Source organism: Chiloscyllium punctatum, chromosome 2, assembly GCF_047496795.1.
Source record: "Chiloscyllium punctatum isolate Juve2018m chromosome 2, sChiPun1.3, whole genome shotgun sequence".
NCBI classification, from domain to species: domain Eukaryota; kingdom Metazoa; phylum Chordata; class Chondrichthyes; order Orectolobiformes; family Hemiscylliidae; genus Chiloscyllium; species Chiloscyllium punctatum.
Genome location: NC_092740.1, coordinates 111,274,439 through 111,298,385, shown reverse-complemented (window position 1 = coordinate 111,298,385; position 23,947 = coordinate 111,274,439). Strand labels below are relative to the sequence as shown.

The following is a 23,947-nucleotide window of genomic DNA, read 5'->3' as shown; positions in this document are numbered from 1 at the left end:
TGGAACTTTCTGCATCTTTTTAAGAATAACCTTTTAGTAAACTGAATAACTTATTCTGTCACTGTGGTTCAAGTTTCCAGAGGATGAGAATGCACCTTCAAATGTCAGGGCTGAACTTTCACAATTTCCTTGAATGCTAACATTGTAACAAATGCTGGGCTGTTTATTTTTACTATCATTGCTTGTGCACGATTGTTCTACCATTGCTTGAGCCAACTGCCAGCTGCTACAGAATATGGTCAATTTGAAAATCACTTGATATGGATTTTGAGTAGGTTCCATTACGAATAGATGGTGGTAACATCATTGGAACCAGTTATCCAGAGATCAAAGCAAATGCTAGGGGAAATGGGTCCAAATCAGACCATGGTTCAATTTAATAAATATGAATATAGAGCTAGTCATTGTAAATGGTGACCATGAAACTCTTATTGATTGTTGTAAAAAAAAATCACCTGGTTAACTAATATCCTTTAGGGAAGGAAACTGTCTTTCTCATTCTGTCTGGCCTACATGTGACGCCAAATTCATAGCAGACTTTTAACTGCCTGCCGAATTGGTTTAGCAAGCTTTCTGTTCAAGGGAAACAATTCAGTGATGCCCACATCCCATGAAACAATAAAGAAAGCAAAATGATAACACAGTCACCAGGATTTTGCTCAAAGTGAAAAATGAATTAGCTTGTTATCCCAACTTCATTCCTGAAGGAAGAAGTGAACATTTCGAAGTGTGACTTTATGAGACTTTTCCCAAGAGCAGATTTTTCCCAAAGGTCAGGAGCTGCCAAGTTCAGATTTTCACAAGTGTGTCAGTTCAGAAACTTCACTTACCATCAATCGCAGATAAGAGAACCCGTGAATGGTCATATGCAATTACGTTTGCATATCTATTCTTTGGTTTGTTGACTTCCATGTTTGAATGTTCCCATGTAAACTGCTGGCCAGGATCAATTGACTAGATTGAGGGAGAAAAGCAGAAGAAAGAGAAATCTGTTGGAGCTGAGACAATATTATTTCTGAGACGCAGCAGTCATTTGTTATTCTTGATTATGCCTAGGCTATCCCACCACAGCAGTTTTATCTCTTACTCGTTTTCACCCTCAACGTTTTATGATGCATTTTCTGTACTTGTGGTTCTGTGGTTTATAAAAAAGAAAGAGGAATAAAAAAGTTGAAGCTTTTCGCTGTTTTGGACATTCAGATCCTCTCAGAACAGTCCGAGGTTCTGATTATGCTGGACTCATGTGGATGCATTGCTTCTGCTTGTTTATACTGATTGAACCTACTTAGTGTATGTAGATCTGGATTGTGAAAACAAAATTTAGCAGTTCAGTATAATTGAGATCATTGGCGAAATGCAAAAAGATGTTCCTCTAAATAGTCAACAGTTGGAATTAATCACAAGGAATTATTTTTCTATAAGTATTAATGGTGATCTTTATAATATGACCACATACCTGGGACTTCGTTAATGTTGAGATCATTATACTAATAGTTTTCAATACATAGTGATATCAAAAGATACAAAACTACTGAATTACAGCCTGCAATTTGAAACGGTTATTACATATCTGTTCCATATACACAGTAATACAAAATAAGACATATTTTCCCTTTTTGTAAAAGGTGAAAGTATTTTGATTGGCTATTGTGAATATTAGACTGTTCTGTAAGAACTTATTTCCTTACATGTCATCATATTCACTCACATTTATCACTGGAAAAGCCAAGTCTCAGCTCCCACTCAGTGCAGCAAGCAACTGCAAAGCAATGGAAACAGCTTATATTTCTGGTATTCTATCACTGTAAATCTATAGTAGTTTGTTTGGTTTTTCTCTTATTACTCATTTGACCTCATAAAAATAATGTGAATTTATTTGGGGCAGTAGCAACCTTAAATAACCTTGTTGTATCACTACAAATAATTACATGGAATAGAATCAGGCTGTTGCTAAAAAGTCAACAGAAGGTCAACACCAGCTTTTAAAATCATTTACTTGTGACCAAACAGCCAAACAATGTGGTTTGTAGTTGTGACAGAGCCTTAAGTCTTCATTATGTACACAGCTATATCTGAGTAAATCACAAACATGGCAATACTCCTTATTAATTTTTCAGGGTCACTGGCATTAGAGTGTGACCTCTCTGCTGAACGCAGTAATCTACCGTATAGGCACAAATCCAACGTTCCTATAATGAAAACACACACAATGCAATTACTGGCTGCTGTGAAACCCCAATCTGTAGTTACAAACAAAACATTATAATACAAAGTGCTTCAGAGCACAATGTGCACTACTTATTCAATTCCTTCTCCATTACAAGGATAAGAACAAAATTAAATTTTATTTTCACACCCATGAATCACAAGCTCCTCCAAAGGCTCCAGGATATTTTTCAGACCAGTGATGGTCTGAAATACATCAGCTGTGCAACTGCACAAAATAAATTATATTCATTCTCTTCTGATGTTTGAAGAGCCATCGGAAAATAATTAAGCAAACCAGAAATACAAAGGACCATAATTTCCTCTCCACGAAAGGAACTTACAACAAGATATAGGGACGACACTTCAGTAAACCCTTGACACCTCTAGTCCAATCATCTTTCCAATGGTGCCTATTAAAATAAATCTCCAACTGCAATATTACAGCAAGGACTGAAAGTCACAATTTACTTCTAATAAAGCCCACTGTGAGTTCGCTGTAGCACTATTAATGACCCACAGGGTTCGTTTTGTCACTTGATGGGTTATTATTTTCTTTGACAACTGACACAAGGTTCCCTGTTTCAGTGTTTTACCCCTTTACCACTGGAGTTTGCACTCAATCACCTCAGTTTAAAACAAAACCAACATAATTGCAATTGTCACCTTTATATGCACAACCACATTTCGTAATCATCTAATTTGCTGTCCGTAGGTGAGCAATATTACAAATAAATCATTGATAGAAATTGCACCATTTCAAATGAGAATGGTTCTGGAAAATGTCCAATTGTTACAGCATTAACATTTGGAGTTCAACATCACAGCAGCACCACGCAGGAAAGGGTATCTACCAAAATCTGAAAGTGGTGATGGAGGTTTAAAAAGTTAACCCACTGTGCTATTAAATTAACTTTTCCTAAAAACCTATTATTATGAAACACACTGCTTGTAGGCTTCTAAAATGCACACCAAAATCTTTCGCAAACACTTTAGCTGCTGTCATAGACTCACAGTAAGGAAGCAGGCCATTCAGTCCATTGAGCCCACAGCGACCCTTTGAAAAACATCCCATCTAAACCCAATCGCTTATCGTATCTCTGCATTTTCCATGGCTAATCACCGAAAATATACATCCCTGGACATTATGGGCAATGTAGCATGGTCAATCTACCTAACCTGCACAACTTTGTATTGTTGGAAGAAACCCATGCAAACATGGGGAAAATGTTCAAGCTTAAGTCTGGAATGAAACTCAAGTCTCTGATGCTGTGAGGCAGCAATACTAACTACTGAGCCAACTGTTGATGCAACAAATACATTAGAGAGTGCCAACTGATCACTGTTACAACTAGCACACCGGTTTTCTCTATCTAAAATGTATGATCAATACTCTGGTGGCATTTCCTTTCCATGAACAAAAGAAAACTTATGTTGTTGGATTAATCAAAGCATTGTTTAAATCTTCAGCCTCAATTAAAATACATTGCCCTGTGTACAGTTTAGTGGTGTAAATATATTGTTGTTACAGATTGAATAATCTTTTAATAAAAGACAGTTTGAAATGTAAATTTAACATTGATCATTTTACCCAATTTTCACATACAAAAAGCATACTGAACTATTAAAGGGTGAACTGAATGTAATGTCCGTTATCACCACTTTCCCTACCACACCATCATCTTTCCTTCAGGCAACCAGATAAATAGATTGGAGAGTCTACTTTAACATTTCATGACACTCTTGCTCCACAGAGACTGATAGGATGCTTTTATCCATTACTCCTACAAAGTAAATACGTAAGTACATAAAGCAGGCTGTTTGATGATTTACAGAGTTTAGTCAGTCTGTAGCAGACACAGACAGACTGGGAAGGTTATAGGTGTAATCACTAGTCCATGACCTTAGACAAAAGAGGAAGCATTTCATAGATTGGGGATCATCTAAGTCATACATTACACAGGGAATCATGTTGGAAGAGCACAGAATAAAAATCTGATTTGATTCAGCTGGAATTGTCCACCCACCTTGGACACTCAAGTCAAATAACCAATCATAAGTCACTGGCAAAGCTCAAATATGACTAAGTGCAAGCAGAGCTAGACAGATATGGTGACCCATAACTCAACTAGCAATTTAGGCCTTCAGAATGGGGTAGTGCAGAATATTGAGATCAAAATAAATATCTATATTGGTTACCTCTATCACTGCACAATCAAATTGAACAGCAAGAAAATAGGACCTAATTTTAAGGCTACAGGGATAAATTTGAGACACTCTATAGTGGAATTGGATGGGTTGGACAAGAAATTCTGGAGCTCAAGACAAACTCATCAGGTAAGAAAAGTCTGTTAATCGTTTTTGAAGATAATGTATTTAAAGTAAACAGTAAAGAGTCTGTCACTCCACAGCATGGTACACTGGTGCTACACTTTTTTGTGGAACTACATCTCCTCGATAATATATTCTTCTGTTCTTTTAAAGTTGCAGTTCACAAGAACCTCATGTCTGATCAGTAGATGAAGAACCAGTAAAAGGTGATATTATTTAACACAGACAAAGACTGCCCCAGGTTGACGATTGCAAGTTGACAGCTCATCACGGCTGAACTACAGTGAGGATCCTAGTGAGTCTCATCAGAATGAGCAGAGTTTCTTGCTCCTGATTACTATGCAGTGACAAATCTGGACAAGGCATATAGAAGCAGGAATTCCCCAACTTTCTGCTCTTTTGGGCAGCTTCACCTTTCGACCACACGTATTTAAAAAAAAATCTTGTTAATTTGGTCAACTAACGGGGATGCTTTCTACTTGAGAATGAACCATAAATATTCTCTATCTGTTGTGCTACAATCTCAGTAGAGACCAGTCTATTTATTTATTCACTTCAAGAATCAGAAAAATCGAATATGAATACAAGAATGAAGCCACAACGTTCATCATTTAAATCAAAATAATTTTACAAGCCAAAATCAAAGAGCATGAATGCTATAATACTACAAGCTATCTTAATGAGTCAGTCCAGTTAAAGTATTGGAAGTACAACAAACACAGGTTTTTCTTCTCTTCACCAAATTCTTTAACTCAAATTTCCACCCACAGTCCCAAAACTCGAGCCAGATACTTACAAGAAATTGGAAGATGAACATACTTGGTCCCAGTCCCCAGCACTGTTTCAAAAATTTTATTTTGCAAGAGTTGAGACCTCTTGAATCTTTCACGTAGTTCCAGCAAGGCTTTTCCCTCCAACCATCTTTTGCTTGTCAAATCCCAGCTCAACACAGGCATAGCCACCTGGCAGCAGATTTTTCCTGGCTCTACAATTCATTAACTCTGGAGTTTTGCTTCTCCAATTCTCTCTCTGTCTCTCCTCAGCTTTGCAATCACAGATGATAAACTCACTGTTACAAGCTCTTCAGTTAACACATAGTTTGAACTTTTACATTCAGTTTCCAAATATTTAACTCAGTTTTGCTGGAAAGGGATGTTCTGGGTTCCGCAGACAAGCTGCTTTTCACTAAAAGCAAGGCTGAGATGGGACCTATTCACTCACATATATAACTTCTTTTTGACCCTTTTCCTATTGTTCATCTTCCACACGGCTTGATTACATAATTTCTACTGTCCTGACTTTTATAGTTGAAATAGCTACATCATAAATGTGATGACATTAAAATATGATGCACGTTTAGGTAAGCCAAATCTAGATAATGTTTTTTTCCAGATGTAAATACAGCTAAAGCAAAGGAGAATGAGCAATTTTGCCCTGATATTTCAAGATTGATTCTTCTGGATACTACTAAATTGTTAACTGTTCAATTGGAGCAACTATTGCCAATTACAAACTAATATCTGATGTTACCTAACAAATGAGTAAGGGTTCTCGTGCCAAAGCGGTAGTGTCCATGTCTTTGAGCCAGTATACCTGGGTTCAAGTCTCACCTGCTCTAGATGAGCCATAACATTTCTGAATGTGTTAATGAGAAACAAAAATTAATAAATGAGTATGTTGATGGATCCATGTTTTACAGACCATTGGAGGGTGACTGGAGGCAGTGGTGGCTCAATCCCTGGCCTCAAGTGTGCTGACACATCTGTGAAATACGTTTAGGAAGAGATGAATTTGGCAAGAGGTTGTACCTCCCAAACCTGTGTTCTCATCTTGAGTTGTGCTCGACTGCTGGTCGTGGCAAGAGGACTGATTGATCCCTGAATGGCACAGGTCAGCTTGAGCAGTGTCACAGCTGTTGAACTATACTGGGGGTCATGGCAAGTTGGCCAAACTTGTTGATTTTTCATGTGTAAATAAAGGGTGAATTGCTGACAGGATACTTGCCTCCGTGGAATTATTTCAAGTGTAGCTATGGAACTCAGGTTACCAGGGAGCTGCTGTCAGGTGAGAATCTGCCATTAAATCCTTAAATCAAAGGAGCTTGAATCTACTTTGAAAAGACTGGAGCTTTGAACGACAATTTGGCAGAAATGGGTGTTGTATACACAGAATAGATTGTTGATATGTCATGAGATCAATCTTTATGTATCTGCTGATTAATGTATCATTTACAAATTTATATTGGTCATGGTTTTTGGAACTTTGGACATAGGAACAGGAGTAGGCCCATATGCTCTTTGAGCCTCCTCCACCACTCAATGAGATCATGGATGATATGCTAATGGCATCAAACCCACTTTTCTGTCCACTCCCATAGCTCTCAAATTCCTTTATTGACCAAACAACTATCTAATTCAATCTTGAATATGTTCCAGAACCCGGTTTCCATAGTTGCGGATTTGTCTTTCCCAAAAAAAAACAGATGAACAGCCCTCAGGGAGGAAAAAAAACCTACACTCCTCTCCTATTTTAAAGGCAATTTCTCTATATCATTCACACTTAGTCTATGTTGACTTTGGTTTAAGTATTGAAGCAAAACAAATGAAAAAAACTGAAATCATGTCCATTGTTTCAGACTGGAGTCAAGAAGTAAATCTTGTTCTTTGGGTTTGATTCAATACTAATTTATAATCTGTTATTTTATTGCAAGAGTTTTCCCTTCCATTAGAGTCTCCTTTGAAACTCCCAATAGGCCTTCCAAAAGTTCATTATATAGAAAGGATAACTTACATCTTGGGTGGGAGTTGAAAGGCATTGAATATACTGGAGAACAGACTCAAAGTTTTGATTGACCTACTTCTGTTCCTACGTCTTATGGCCTACTATCCAATTTTCCTTTGCAGTGAAGTTTAGAAAAGAAAATCCCAATCTGATGGTTGCAGTTTCTCACTGCAGAGTTCAGTTGAAATGGTCTCCGCTGAATCAAACTTAAAATTCGCATTTGCTACTTTCTCCCAGACATAAAATGAAGAATGCATACGCAATACTGCACAATTGGGAGTTACTGTTTTTTCTCTTTTCATAAACTGGAACCATAGAAAGGGTTCTGAGGAAGCCTCACCGGACTCGAGATACTAACTTTGATTTCTCTTCACAGATGCTGCCGGACTTGCTGGGTTTTACTTTGAGTCACATTTTATGATAACAGAAATGCAGCAAAATTCACTGAACTGACAGAAAAATCACACAAAGGAGAACTCAATTTGTCCAAAGTTTTAGTGGATAGGTGAGAGTGGTGGAATCTTTCAGTCCCTTCATAATACCTTGAAATATAAGGGATATTCAAAATTGTGATATTAAGACTGGAAACTCATTAGAAATGGGAGCTGGAGGATTGGCAGACTACTAATATTAATTCAAATAATTGAAAAGTTAAGCAAGAACATGCACCAAGGATTTATAGATGAATTAATTTAGGTGGTAGGTAAGGGAATGGAGTACTTACTTGAAAACATAACATAAAAACATTCAGAAATAGAAAATGTAATAAACCAGAATTGGCCTGGCTATAAAAGTGGAAGGTCATGCTTGAACACTCTCATTGAATTTATTGACTACATAACAGAAAATGTCGTGAAGAGTGAAGTAGAGACAGCAATGTATTTGGAATTACAACAGGCTTCTGTTAATATATCAAATAATAGATTAATGCCTGACGTCTGAGAATGCAGAGTTGGGAACAAGTAGCAGAATGGAGAGCAAACTGGTTAGAAACAGAAATAAAGAGGCAGAGGATAGGAGTTTCTGCACCATTAGGTCAATGCTGAACAGAAAATCAAGGAGTTTCGATGGCACATTTAGTACAAACTGAGCATGCACTACCTTCTCATGTTGTTTAAAAGATGCTGTGCTTGAAGTTGGTATCACCTACTCTCTGGATACAAGTGGAATTAATCACCATGGCTAGTTTCCAGTGACTGTGCCCAGCTGTGGACCTTCAAGGAGAGTCTTAACATGAAACATGTTTTTAAGAATTAGGGACAGTCACCAACAGATTTTAAAAGTTTTTCAGGATTTGATTTCAAATTTAGTAACAAATTATATACTGCACACCAATGTGGTGTCAGATGCATGAAATAAAGTCACTTGAGGGGGTGAAGTAAACACATATTAAAATGATTAATATTTAAAATAAATGCGTTTGCAGCAGGTAATCACTCTTAAAGATGTAAAGGGATATTTTTAATGTAACTTTTTAATAGAAAACATTTATATCGATTATATAGATTTTATGGCTGGCAATTACCAAATTAGTTTGAGCAAAAAGTTGAGCAAAATAAAAGCTTCTGAAACCAGAGTAATTCAGATTGTAATTTACCCTAAGATCACTGACTATACTAAAAGCTGAAAATCTTGTTCCTTTACTCAGACAGGCAATATTTATGAAGCACTAACATTCCACAAGGATTGGTGCTGGGACAGATTGTTCTCATTTGCATAAACTATTTGGTTTTGTGAATTGTGAAACTAATTTCAAAACTTGCAGATGATATTCAATTCTAAAGAGTGTACTTAGTACAGGAGGGGGACAAAATAGTTCAGTTAAAGGTATGTCTAAATGACCAATGGCCCTCAGTCCAGGTATGTGTGAGGTGGTACAACTTCGTAGTAACAATAATTACGTCTTGGGAAGTGCATGCCTAATTGGAGAGATCACGAAAAGCGGCAACATGGATCAACAAAGTTTTATACAAAAAGCCAAAATGTTTGCCTTCACTTTGAGATGATTGGAATTGGAAAGTTCTGATATCACTGCAATTTTATTGACAGACATCTAGTTGTGATGTCATCAGCAGCGTCTGCTTATTACAGAAGCAAATTATGTTGTGGCTCTTCAATTCAGATGCAACATTTGCATTCCATGTCTTATGTTTCCTGATCAATCATGTAGAGTGTAATGGCTCCCCGCATTGCTCAATTGAATTTTTTCAAGTTAAAGGCTGGATTCTATGTTGCTTGAGACAAAGAAACTGGGAGGATATCACTGTGATGATCACTAGCACTGGTCCACTGTTTTGGAGGCTTCAGCCTAGGAGGGTGCAGGTGTTGGTAATGAACAGTTGTGTGTTTCACAAGACTTGAAATCTCTGTCTGTATACCCTAAGTAACACCAACATCTCGGTGTATCTCTTGGTGCCTGTTGAATAGCAAGTAGCTGCAAAGAAGACAGCTTGTGCTAATCTCTGGTGCTATCGGCATCAATGCTTCACCTATTCCTTCTCAGGAGGTGGGGCTGCCTAAACTGATGGAGTGAAGACCAAATCAGGCAAAGTGGTTTCCGACTTTTTGGAAATCATCTGAGAAGCGGTGAAATCAGGGTCTCAGAACAGGCACTAAGAACACAGCCATTTCCAAATGGTGGGACAACAAGCTATGTACTTTCAAGAGTGGAAGGCTTTCCCGCCTGTAAAGCTCATTGATGAATCATCACCTGCTGTGTTCTCACTTTTGTCAATACTGGCAAATTCCACAGGTGCAGGCTGTTACACCCAGATTTTGGATTAAATCCACAATTTCATTCTCTTCATTCTTTCATGGGGTGTGGGCACTGCTGGCAAGGCCAATCTTCCTTGCCCATTCTTAGTTGCCCTTGAACTGGTTGGCTCTCTTGGCCTTTTCAGAGACAACTCAAAGACAAGCACATTGCTGTGGGTCTGGAGTCACATGTAGGCCAGTCCAACTAAGGATAGCAGATTACCTTCCCAGAAGGACATTAATGAATCAAATGGGTTTAAATTTCATGATATACCACAGTGGGATTTAAATCGATGTCTAATTATTTGATCCATTAAATTACTTATCATAGAGCTCTCATTCATCTCCAAATGTGCCCCACTAAATTCCAGAAACTTTAATGCACTAATATTTTTCAGGGATTAAGCTTACTTCACATTCAACTTCAGTTCTCTTTGTGAGTTAACATGCTGTAAATTACATTAAACTTGTGTATGACCCTCAGTTAGATGACACTTTGAATACTGTGAGTAATTCTGATCTCCAAATTATTCAAAGATTTTAGAAGCACTGGAGAAAGAGCAAAAAAAAATCATTAGAATGGTACCAGAATGTAAATGCTACACCTATCAGGAAAAGGTGAGAAAACTGTGGCTCTTCCTCGAGAAAAATGAAGACTGGTGGAGTGATCTTCCAGATGGTGAAAGAGTATCATTGGGCAATCTGTGAGAATGTTTCCACTCTTTGAGAATCAGAACCATAGAACATAAATATAAGATATGAAGAACCCCTCAACATGAATTCAGGAAAAAATATTTTCCTAGTGGGTAGTTTCATTATGGAAATTCTGACCTCAAGGCATAGTTGAATTGATGAATAAAGATGCATTTAAGAGGAAGCAGGGGAAAAGAAACAGGATTGTGTTAAACAAAGAAAGGTGAGAGGAGGTGACGGTGGAGTACTGGTGTGCACCAGTAGGGCAAAGATCTGTTTCTGTGCTGCAAATACCAGCTTGGTAAAACTGAGATTCAACCTCAATTTTTCCTTGGTCTTAATCTCCATTGTTGCAGCTTCACTGGCAGTTACTGTGGATTCATTCATATCCATTCATACATCATTCTGAAAACGTCCACGTGCACTTTGTTTGACATTCTGATAAAATCTGTGAACTGTTGGAGAAAAGTGTGAGAGCAGGGTTCTGGGGAACTTCTGCTTCTTAACAGTCAGAAGTTTGCAGCTGAACAAAGGTTAATTTCTTCCTGACAAAAAGGATCAAAAATCACTTGAAGTAATCCTGAGACAACCCACTGCGGGCAACTATACACAGCTGGAAATGAAAGAGAAAGAGATAGGTTGTCTGCCCAGTTTTTGAAAAGGGGAAAGCTGCATGTCACAGGTGCAGATGAATCAACGAAATTGGTAAAAGTAAAAGTTCTGCTTTCCCAGATCAGACTAGAACTCCTTTCAACTGCCATCACCTACTGCTGACCTGTGTCACTCCCTTTAGCAGAAACCTAACAAATTACTGACCTTAATCTTCATCCTCATGGTGGGTAGTGAGAGTTTGGCAAGCCCTTCATGGGAGTGGGAGAGTTCTTGGAATGACAATTCAGGGTGCAGCTTGTACCAGTGCACAGGAAGTTAGTCAGCCAATACTTTTTAAAATTCATTTGTGGGACATGTGTATTGCCAGCTTGGCCAGCATTTCTAGCTCATCCCTTGGGAAAGTGGTGGTGAGCTGACTTCTTGAATCCATGCTGCCTGCTGTAATCCATGTGCTGCAGATTGTCACATCATGAGCTTGAGGAGGGATTTCCAGGATTTTGACCCAGTGGCAGTGGGAACGGTGATATATTTCCAAGTCAGGATGGAGCATGGCTTGGAGGGGAACTTGTAGGTGGGGATGTTCTCATGTATCTTCTGCCTTTCTCCTCCTAGATGGAAGTGATTGCAGGTTTGGAAGGTATTTTTGAAGGGTCTTTGAAGAATTCCTGCAGAGCATCTTTCAGATGTTACACACTGCTGCTGTCGGTGGTGGAGGGAGTGGAGGTTTAGGAGTGTGGTGCCTATCAAGTGGGTTGCTTTGTCCTGAATGGTGTCAAGTTTCTTCAGTATTATTGGAGCTGCACCCATCCAGATAAGTGGGGAGCATTCCATCACACTTCTGACTTGTGCTGTGTAATCGGTGGATAGGCTTTGGGGAGTCAGGAGGTGAGTTACTTGCTGTAGTATTCCTAGCCTCTGACCTGCTCTTGTAGTCACTAAGCTTATGTGGTGATTCCAGTTGTGTTTCTGGTCAATGGTAACCAGGGTCAGTGATAGTAATGTCTAGGAATAATGGTTAGATTGTGTCTTATTGATCATTGCCTGGTATTTGTGTAGGGTCAGGATCTCAAATAATAACCAATCCACTACTGTATTTGGTAAACAAATGAAAACATTTTAATACTGTACTATAGCTATTATAATATCAAAATCGACACAGATGCGATTCAAAGTAGCAGCTATCATACAGTCATGCAGCATGGAAATAGACCCTATGATCCAACTAATCCACGCCAACTAACTAAACTAAACCAGTCCCACCTACCTGCATTTGGCTGATATCACTCTAAAACCTTTCTATTCATGTACTTATCCAAATGTCTTTTGAACATTGTAACCGTACCTGTATCCACCAATCCTTCTGGCAGACCATTCCACACATTAAGCACTGTGTAAAATAAGTTACCCCTTGACTTTTCAAATCTCCTCTCATTTTAAAAATCTGCCTGTACTTTTGAATTCCCCACTTTAGGGAAAAGACCTTTGCCATTCACCTTATCTATGGTCCTCGTGATTTTATATATCTCTGTACCCACCAACCTTCTATGCTCCAGTAAAAAATGTCCCAGTCTTTCCAGCTATTCTTATATCTCAAACCTTCCATTCTTGGCAACATCCTGGTAAACCTTTTCTGAACCTTTACCAGTATAATAATATCCTTCTGATAACAGGACAATGAGAGTGGCACACAGTATTCCAGAAGAGGCCTTAACATGACGTCCCAATTCCTATACACAAAGACCTGAGCAATGAAGGCAAGCATGCTAACTGCCTTCTTAACCACCCTGGCTGTTATGCAAACTTTGAGGAATTATGTACCTGGACCCCTCTTTGTTCTACAATACTACCCAGGGCCCTATCATTAATTGTAGAAGTCCTGCCCTTGTTTGTTTTACCAAAATGTAATACCTCGCATTTATCCAAATTAAACTCCATCTGCCACTCGTCAGCCCATTGACCCAATTGATCAAGAAAGCTTTGTAATTTCAGGTAATCTTCTTCACTGTCCACTGTACCACCAATTGTGGTATCATCTGCAAACTTACTAACCATGCCTCCTGTATTCACATAAAAATTATTTATATACATGACAAACAAAAGTGGACCCAGTACCAATCCCTTGGAACACCACTGGTCACAGGCCTCCAGTCTGATAAACAACCCTCCACCACCACCATCCGTCTCCTACCGTAAAGCCAATTTTGTATCCAATTGGCAAGTGTATCTTGAATCTCATGTGATCTAACTTTACTAATTAGTTTACCAAGCGGAACCTGATCAAAGGCTTTACTGAAGTCTAAGGAAATAATGTACTGCTCTGCCGTCATGAATCTTTTTGGCTCCTTCTCAAAAACTCCATCAAGTTTGTGAGATACGATTTCCCTTGCACAAAACCACGCTGACTATCTCTAATCATTCCATCTAGAAATTAAATGTACTGGCAGGATTCACTTGGTCAGGCAGAATCAGTTAAGAGAGGAAGTGAGGGATAATGTTTGAAATTGATTATCTTTTAGTATCCCTGTCAGTATAAACCTCTCTATTATCTGGTGTGACTCTTTGTTACAGTAACAACTTTTATTATTCAAGTTCTCTCATTGTCATGACACTATTGTCACTCACAGTTATCACTTTAATATCACCAAGATTTAATCTTCTCCTGTCTTCAGGTAATCATGGACTTTTTTCTGCTTCTCCCCAATCACGTTTGTGCTCCCTCTGTTTTGCTTAAGTGCTGTACACTTACGCAATCCCCTTGTACCAATAACCCTAACTTCACCTTGCTACAGATGGAGCTAATCTGCTGGAGGAATCCTGCATTTTCTGTCTCTACTACAAATTTTGTATCACCAAAATTTTCCTTATTGAACCTCAAGACTGCTGGATTAGAACTTAACAAAACAAAACCTGAAAACACTGGAAATTTTAAATAGACACAGAAAATGTTGCAAATGAACAGCAAACTGACCAGCATCTGGGAACCTGGTTTTTTTCACAAATGCTGCGTACGCAGCCCCATCATGTTGTGGTTTTGATATTTGGGTCCACAAATAATGCTTCATTCAACATCACAGCTGCACTTTTGGCACATATGCATAAAAAAATTAGTCAGGTTGCAAGCACACTTTCTTTCCACCCACCCCTGAAGCCATCCCTATAATATAGAAAGCACTGGGATCAGCAGCTCACCCACCATTTTGTTGCAAACAAGAGGTAGACATGAAGTTTATACTTCTCCTTCCCTGTTTGCAAGCAAAGATTTTTATTAGTTTTTTCGGCTTTTCTTTCTTCTTCGGTTGACAGCAAGGAATCAGAATGGTGTACTGCCTCCCTGGTGCCAGGGTCAAGGATATCTCGGAGAGATTGCAGCATATTCTCAAAGGGGAATGGGAACAGCAGGAGATCACTGTATACAGTGGAACTAACAACACAGGAAGAAAAAAGGATGAGATTCTGAAGGGAGAATATAGGAAATTAGAGAGGAATTTAAAAAGGAGATCCTCAAGGGTAGTAATATCTGGATTACTCTTGGTGCTACAAGCAAGTGAGAGTAGCAACAGTACGATACAACAGATGATTATGTGGCTGAGGAGGTGGTGCAGGGGAGAAGGATTCACATTTTTGGATCATTGGAATCTCTTCTGGGGTAGAAGTGAGCTGTATAAGAAGGATAGATTGCACTTGAATTGGAAAGGGACTAACATGCTGGCAGGGAGATTTGCTAGAACTGCTTGGGAGGATTTAAACTAGTATGCTGGGAGGAGTGGGACCCAGGGAGATAGTGAGGAAAGAGATATGAGAATGGTACAGTTGGGAAAAGGAACAAGTCGAACAGTCAGGGCAGGCAGGATCAAACAGAGAATGAAGTAGGACTGATAAATGCAGTTTAATTTATTTCAATGCAAAAGGCAGAACAGGGAAGGCAAATAAACTCATGGCATGGTTAGGAATATGGGAGTGGGATATCATAGCAATTATAGAGAAGTAGCTCAGGGATGGACAGGGCTGGCAGCTTTATTTTCCAGGATACAAGTGCTATAGGAAGGATAGAAAGGGAAGCAAGAGTCGAGGGGGATGTCATTTTTTTCATAAGGGATAACATTATACCTGTACTTTGGGAGGATATTCCTGGGAATACGTCCACGGAAGTTATTTGGGTGGAACTGAGAAATAAGAAAGACATGATCACCTTGTTGAGAATGTACTATAGACTCCCCAATAGTCAGTGGGAAGTTGAGAAACAAATTTGTAAGGAGATCCATTTACCCGTAAGAATACTAGGGTGGTAACGGTAGAGAATTCTAACTTTCAAACATATACTGGGACTGCCATAGTATTAAGGGTTTAGATTGAGAGGAATTTGTTAAGTGTGTACAAGAAAATTTTCTGATTCAATATGTGGATTTACCTATAAGAGAAGGTGCAAAACTTGACTTACTCTTGGGAAATGAGGCAGGGCAAGTAACTGAGGTGTCAGTGGGAGGAGCACTGTGGGACCGGCAACCATAAATCTATTAGTTTTAAAACAGTGATGGAAACAGATAGACAGAACCTAAAAGTTGAAATTCTAAATTAGAGGATGGCCAATTTTGATGTTATTAGGCAAGAACTTTCTAAAGTTGATCGGAGGCTGATGGTCACAGGTAAAGGGATGGCTGGAAAATGGGAAACCTTCAAAAATGAGATAAGGAGAGTCTAGAGATTGTGCGTTCCTATTGGGGTGAAAGGCAAGACTGGAAAGAGCAGGGAATGCTGGATGACTAGAGAAACTGAAGTATTGATTAAGAAACAAAAGGAAGCATTTGTCAGGCACAGACAGCAGAGATTGAGTGAATACTTGGAAGAGTATAAAGGCAGTAGAATATACTTAAGAGGGAAATCAGGAGGGTAAAAAGAGGACATAAGATAGCTTTGGCAAACATGGTTAAAGAGAATCTAAAAAGATTTTATAAATGCATTAAGGACAAAAGGGTAACCAGGGAGAGAATAGGACCTCTCAAAGATCAGCAAGGCAGCCTTTGTGTGAAATCGCAGGAGATGGGGGAGATACTAAATGAGTATTTTGTATCAGTGTTTACCATGGAGAAGAATATGGAAGATATTGAATGTGGGGAAATATATGGTGACATCTGGAAAAATGCCCATATTACAGAGGAGGAGGTGCTAGATGTCTTGAAATGCATAAAGTTGGTTAAATCCCCAAGACTTAATCAGGTGTACTCTAGAACTCCGTGGGAAGCTAGGGAAGTGATTGCTGGGCATCTTGCTGAGATATTTAGATCATCAACAGTCACAAGTGAGTTGTTGGAAGACTGGACATTGGCTAACTTATTTAGGAAAGATGGTAAGGAAAAACCAGGGATCAGTAGAGTAGTGATACTGACATTGGTTGTGGGCAAGTTGTTGGAGGGAATCCAGAAGGACCAGATTTACATGTATTTGGATAGGCAAGGACTGATTAGGGATAGTCAACATGGCTTTGTGCATGGGAATCATGTCTCACTAACTTCGTTGATTTTTCTGAAGAGGATTGATGAAGGCAGAGCGGTGGATGTGATTTATATGGACTTTGTAAGGCGTTTGACAAGGTTTCTCATGGTAGACTGGTTAGCAAGGTTAGATCTCAAGGAATACAGGGAGAACTAGACATTTGGATACAGAACTGGCTCAAAGTTAGAAGACAGAGGGTGGTGGAGGGTTGCTTTTCAGACTGGAGGCCTGTGACCAGTGGAGTGCCACAAGGATCGGTGCTGGGTCCACTTCTTTTTGACATTTATATAAATGATTTGGATGGGAACATAGGAGGGATAATTAGTAGATTTGTAGATGATACCAAAATTGGAGATGTAGCTGACAGTGAAGAAGGTTACCTCAGAGTACAACAGGATCTTGATCAGATGAGTCAATGGGCCAAAGTGTGACAGATGGAGTTTAATTAGGATAAATGTGAGGTGCTGCATTTTGGAAAGGCAAATCAGGACACAACTTTCACACTTACTGGTAAGGTCCTGGGGAGTGCTGCTGAACAAAGAGACCTTGGAGTTCAGTTTTATCGTTCTTTGAAAGTGGGGTCACAGTTAGATAGGATAGTGAAAAAGGTATTTTGTATGCTTTCCTATATTAGCCAGAGCATTGAGTCTAGGAGTTGGGACTTCATGTTGTGGCTGTAAAGACCATTGGCTCGGCCTCTTTTGGAATATTGTGCGCAGTTCTGGTCTCCCTCCAATTGGAAAGATGTTGTGAAGCTTGAAAGGGTTCTGAAAAGATTTACAAGGATGTTGCCAGGGCTGGAGGGTCTGAGCTATGGGGAGAGGCTGAATAGGGTGGGGCTGATTTCCCTGGAGCGTTGGAGGCTGAGGGTAGACCTTACTGAGGTTTATAAGATCATGAGGGGCCTGGATAGGGTAAATATACAAAGTCTTTTTCCCTTGGGCGGGGGAGTCCAGAACTAGAGGATTAGGATGATAGGAAAAAGATATAAAAAGGGACGTAAGGGGCAACTTTTTCATGCAGAGGGTGGTGCATGTATGGCTGCCAGAGAAAGTGGTGGAGGCTGATACAATTACAACATTTAAAAGGCCTCTTGATCAATATATCAATAAGAAAGGTTTAGAGGGATATGGCCCAAGTGCTGGCAAATGAGACCAGATTAATTTAGGATATCTGGTCGGCATGGATGAGTTGAATCAAAAGGTCTGTTTCCATGCTGTACATCTCTATGACTATGACTCTATTTTGAAATAAGTTCTAGAGTGCTGCTTGTACAGAATAATTGACTCCAGGCTCAGCTGAGCCAAGAAATCCTACTTTCAGCTGAAAAGTAGATCAGCCACGCTGTTAAGGCCTGCAACAAACTCTCTTTCAAACAAAGTATTGTTTATTCATGCATTTAAACCTGCAGGGTAATTGTTGCAATAGCGGGACACATAAAATAATACAATGAAAGTAGACTAAAGAAAGAGCAGGGATGTAAGTTGGCATACTTTAAAACTCAAAGTGAAAAATCACACAGCACCAGGTTATTGTCTAACAGGTTTAATTGGAAGCACACTAGCTTTCGGAGCGACGCTCCTTCATCAGGTGATTGTGGAGGGCTTGATCGTAACACAGAATTTATAGCAAAAATTTGCAGTGTGATGTAACTGAAATTATACATTGAAAAATTGATTGTCTGTTAAGCCTTTCATCTGTTAGAATACAGTGATAGTTTCACTTCTTTCATGTGTAAATCACAAAACCCTTTTTTTAAAAGTTGCATTCTCGGGTTAGCTGTTAACAATGATGATAGCTAGACAATATATCGAAGGTGTTAGCCCCCTGTGTTCTCTGTCTATGACCTGATGTTTAGATTGATTCTAATCTAAAAAGTGAGATAACGGAGTTGTACATAAATTCATGCAGTTTTTGAGCAAAGTACAATGTAACTCTGCAAGTACAAATTCACCACACAAAATATATGTGTGCATGTGGGTCTTTGTCTGTCTGTGTGTGTGTCTGTCTGTCTGGGGTGGGGGTTGTGAGTGTGAGAAAGTGCGTGTGTGTGGTGAGTGCGGGAGTGTGTGTGTCTATAAGGGTATGTGTGGGTGTCTGTGTGCGTGTCTGTGTGTACCTGTGTCCATGTGTATGTGAAAGTGTGTGTGTGTAGGAATATCTGTGAGTGTGTGTGTGTAGTGCAATGGTGATCACCTGTAATGTGACATAAACCCAAGGTCCCGGTTGAGGCCCTCCCTATGGGTACCGAACTTAGCTATCACAGCTAAAACTCAAAGTTATCAACATTATTTCACATGATTTTGGACTGAGTCCTGAAAGTCTGTATTGCAGAATCCCTTCTCGTAGTTGTTCCAGTGATAACAGTGTGGCTGATCTACTTTTCAGGTAAAGTAGATTTCTTCTGGGAAGCCAATTTGGGAAAGATTAAGAAGAAAGGCAGGCTTAGCTGAGCCTGGAGGCAATTCTTCTGTCCGGTGAATTTTGTGGGTTACACTGGGCTAAATCTCCCCAGATTGCTACGTTAACAGTTGACTTGATTTTTTAACAAGACCATGCTCACAGTACACTAGCTCTCTTTCGATTACATCAAGGTAGTCTTGAAGTTACAGGACTCATGAATGGTCACTCTGATTTGCTGGGCAGTTTCTGTGCTTTTGGCCCTGACTGTTGTCCATTGTATCAGGTAAATTGTGCCATTAGTGTCAGTTCAGCCATATTGAATTTCAACTGACCCCTCCTTCATCTGGGACTAGCTGTGGAGATATGGGATTTACAGATCTTTCACATGACATCACTTCTATTCTTACACATTTTTGTTCCGCTAGAGAATGAGAGGTCTGTATTCATTCTCTTATTCTCACTTGAAAGTGAAATTCACAGTTAGCAAGTGAAATGTCAGTTCACTGTTGCATTCTGAGGGTTAACTCTCAGGACAAGGCTTTAGTGGTTATATGATTCTGTCCTGCAATGGGACTGATTTCTCTGTTAAAGTGCTGTGAGAACTAATTCCAGCAGAGCAATCTGCCCTTGATCTGTTTGCATTTTCTTTGGAACTCATCAAAGTGTTGTGGTCTGAGTATGGCAGGATGTTTTTCAACTTCTGTTAAAATCTCTTACCGTTCTTTTGGTCACACCATCTCTTACTTTATTTCTGATGCTATCAATGACCAGCTCATCCAGTCACACTTCAGAATGACAGGATCCAGCTATCACCTAGTTTGCTAATATCTGGAAGGTCACTGGGAACGTTTAAATCTAAGCACATGACCTTACACTGGCATTGGTTGTCTGGGATAACGAAAGCAGAGATATGTCTCACTCTGGAGGATCAATAGGGCTTTTCATACAAAGGACTAATAAGAGCTAGCTCATACTGGACAAAGGAGGGGTCACTGAGACTTATTATGGCTTAACTGGCACCTGATGGCAATATTTATGTTCTGGGTCTGCCAGCCTGGCAGGCAAGTGTTCAACTTGGGTAGATTTTAATTTCCCCCCGTCAACCAACTCATCCTGGTTATCTTTGGATGTGTTCTCCCTGTCAGACACATTCAGTTCAGTGGGCTCTTGGTTTAATTCTGTTTTAGTTGTATTTCCATTCCTGTTGGAACAGTCCTAAGTGTGGTGGAATATCTGAGGTAATATCTTTCCTTCCTGTTCCTTTGAGGTGGGATTTGTCCCCACCCTGGCCTATAACCTTGGGAACACTCCTGCCCTCGTTTTTTTTTGTGCAGCTAATGCTGTCATACCCTGTGGCTATTCAACTTGGAAAGAATCCTCCTCACCATTTTTATGCCAATCTTGTATATTCCCTGTTCTCCCTCTACAAGCGGAGAGGTGGTGCGGCTCACCAGACCTCCTGCTTGTCCAGCAGAGGTGCAGACTCCTGTTTTCCTATGCCGAAGAAGGCATTGCCTGTCTTTTTGCAGCTTTGTCTGGTCTCCCTCAAAATGTGGAAGGAGGATTTCAGTTAGGAATCCTTCTCGAGCAGGGACATGGGCTCCCTTGTTCTGAAATGTTCTGGTTGGATATGGGATTTGTGTGCATTACCATTGATTCCTGAGAAGGAGGATTACACTAACCCTATTTGGGCTGTGTCTTTCTCAAAACTGCTACTCCCACCTCAGCCTTTGGCTCCTCAATTAAGTAATGACCACTGGTTTTGGATGCTTGGGAATTACCAGCAGGGCTTGAATGGCCATTTGGATGGTTGCAAGCATCTAAACTGGTTTTGATTCCAGGACAGGTCAGTCAGCTATTGCAGGGATGAGTTGGTTCTAATTTAGTTTCCTTGTCCTTTGAAACACCTTGGCCTATCTGCGACTGACTAGTTTTGACTGCTCTGTGGCTCTCATTTTATTCTTCATGGGCATTTCCCATTACTCCTCATTTAATTCAATTTCTTGTTCACTGCTTTACTTCCTCTAAAGCCTATAGGTCCTTCATGATCTATTTACTGGCCTGACTTCAGCCTTCTTGACATTAAATAGCTTCTCTTGAATTACATCATCCCACACAGATTTTCCAGTCTGCTAAAAGGCATCAACCTTTTCTCTGCGAAGTTTTGTTCAAAAATGTTTGTTTATATAGCCTTTATTGATGGTCCCCCTGGATGTTATACTGACTTTTTTGACTCTATATGCTCTTTGTTAACCTTTTTAATTGCTTTTTAAAATCTTAACTGCCTTTACTCCACAGGGTCCAATGTTGTCTTCCCTTTTGCCTATCATTTCCTCTCTATTTTTCCAATATGTATGGAGTTCAGAGTTTTGGAACCTTAAACCTTAGTGGCTTTAAACCTTAGTGGCTGTAAAGAACATTTCTGGTTCCCTTCTATTTCTCCAGTCTCTTTGGACTGCTCTACATTCTGCAGGAACTGTGCTCAACACTTTACCAAACCATTTCCCAGTGATAATGGGAAATTCATTTTGATCTCTTTTTGGGCTTCTAGCTTCATCTCCAGTACCATTTTGCTCAAAGGTTCATTCTCTCTCCTCTTTCATCTCTCTCTCATTCCTAAAATGGTCCCCCTTTCTTTCACTCACCTCAAACTCCAGCCATCAGTTCTTCTTTACCAGCTCGATCATCATTTATTTTTGGCAAGGGAAATTTCCTCATTAGAATACCCTAATCTGACTGCGCTGCAAATAAGTATCTGAAGTGATTCTGCTCTTCTTGCCTTGCTATTTATTTTTATTTGCATTTCCCTAGCTACAACTTCCAGCTGCCCTGTGCTTAGAGAAGAAAATGTTTTCTTCATTAAAGATTCTTTTCTTACATCTTAAAACTAAAATGTGAGTAACATTTCACTCTAGTGTTAGGATCAAGGGAATTTGCTACAGTTGGTTTTTTTTAAAGCATAATTCTAGTCACGGAGATTTCCCTTTTGGCTTCTATGTGTTTTCTTGCATTATTCACTTAAAACTTGTTTTTGAGATTTGGACTCTGGTCAGATTTTTGTGTAGTGAATTAAAAGTGGTTTCAATCCCAGCCCTGCACCCCAATTTCTGTTTTAGACACAATGGAGAGGTGAACCAAATTAGTTGATTTTCTTAATTTCTTTTGAGGTATGTTTCATTTTCTTACTTTTCTTTTCCCTTTTGAAAGAGACTGTGGTAGGTGCCCTACTAATCTTCTGTTTGTGAAGATCAATTTTTACATAATTGACAAAATGTTGTCCCTAGCATTAAAAAAAATGGTTAATTCATGCGTTCTATCCTGGGGGATGATAGTTGCAACACATACATAAACATAGACAGAAGATAAAAAGGGAAAGAAGGAAAGACATTACACTTAAACAGCACACACTGAGTCCACATATCACACCAATGTGGGATTTCTTCTAGACACTAGGTTTCAGAATGGTTCAAATTCAAGGCAGACTCATCTGAACATGGAGTCAGGTTTTCTGAAGAGAGAATCTTGCAGGCAGTGATGTTAAGGATTCTTTTTCAAACAAACTGTGTTGCTCATACTGTACAAGGTTTCCCTTGATTAAAGCAAGGCACAAGAATCCAGTGTTGCTTTGAGTGGCTTTTGACTGCATTGCTCACACAGAAAAAGTACAAGATTCCAAAAGATCACAGCCTGAGTTCTGTCCTTGTCCCACCGACTGGAACTATCTAAAAATTGTGGTCAAATGGTATCATATAACCAACCAGCACTCATGTTTAAGTCTAGCAAAGTTCAGTTGAAAATGTCTTAGAAAGTGTAGTTTTTAGAACTATTTATGATCTCTCTCCTCTGTGGGCATCACAACATATAAATAAATAATTAAGGGACAACTGACTATCACATTATCCCGCCCTTGCTGTAATTGGTTGCTGGGTAGATGAGCAGGAGGCTGGAAGAACACAGCAAGCCAGGCAGCATTAGGAGGCAGAGAAGTCAACGTTTCAAGTGAACCCTTCTTCAGGACTGGGGATGGATGTAAGGGGAGCTGCAGATAAAGGGGCTCGGGGGGACAGGGTGGTGAGGTGGGGATCGGTGAACACAGGCAGAGGGCATGATCTGGTTGGTTGATGGGAGGAATGAATCCAATTGGTGGCTAGAAGTAAGAGTCAATGAGAGGAATGGAAGGGAGTGGGAGGGGCCTTGGAAGGGAGTCAGGTGATGGGAAGGGAGGTAATTTGAAATTGGAGAAGTCAATGTTGAGTTCTCCGGGCTGCAGGCCGCCCAGGCGTAACATGGAGTATTGTTCTTCTAATTTGCGGTTTAGTTCATTGTGGCAATGGAGGAGACCAAGGATAGTCATAACGGAGAGGGAGTGGGAAAGGGAATTAAAATGGGCAGTGACTGTGAGGTCAGGTCAACCCCTGCGGGCCCAGCTGAGATGCTCGGCAAACTTTCCCTTAGTTTACGTTTGGTCTCCCCGATGTAGAGAAGACCACATCAGGAGCACCGGATACGGTAAACTAGGTTGGATGAGAGGCAGGAGAATCTCTGTCTTATCTGGAGGGACTGTTTGGGCCCCTGGGTGGAGGTGGGGGTAGGGGGGGGGGGTGTCAGCAGATTTTGCATCTTTTCTGGTTGCAGGGTAAAGTACCTCGGGGTTTGCCGAGGGTTGGTGGGGAGAGCG

The 23,947-nt window shown here is 39.9% G+C and overlaps 1 protein-coding gene across 25 annotated transcripts in view; it reads right to left on the bottom strand.

Annotated features, from left to right (window-relative positions):
• Positions 1-23,947, bottom strand: part of LOC140487787 (receptor-type tyrosine-protein phosphatase delta) — a 2,436,480-nt gene that overhangs the window by 86,971 nt on the left and 2,325,562 nt on the right. For all 25 annotated transcript variants that reach the window (XM_072587053.1, XM_072587138.1, XM_072587046.1 and 22 more), the window contains one exon: positions 831-954. In XM_072587053.1, coding sequence (XP_072443154.1) covers positions 831-954 — 124 coding nt within the window. The remainder of the gene's footprint in view (positions 1-830; positions 955-23,947) is intronic.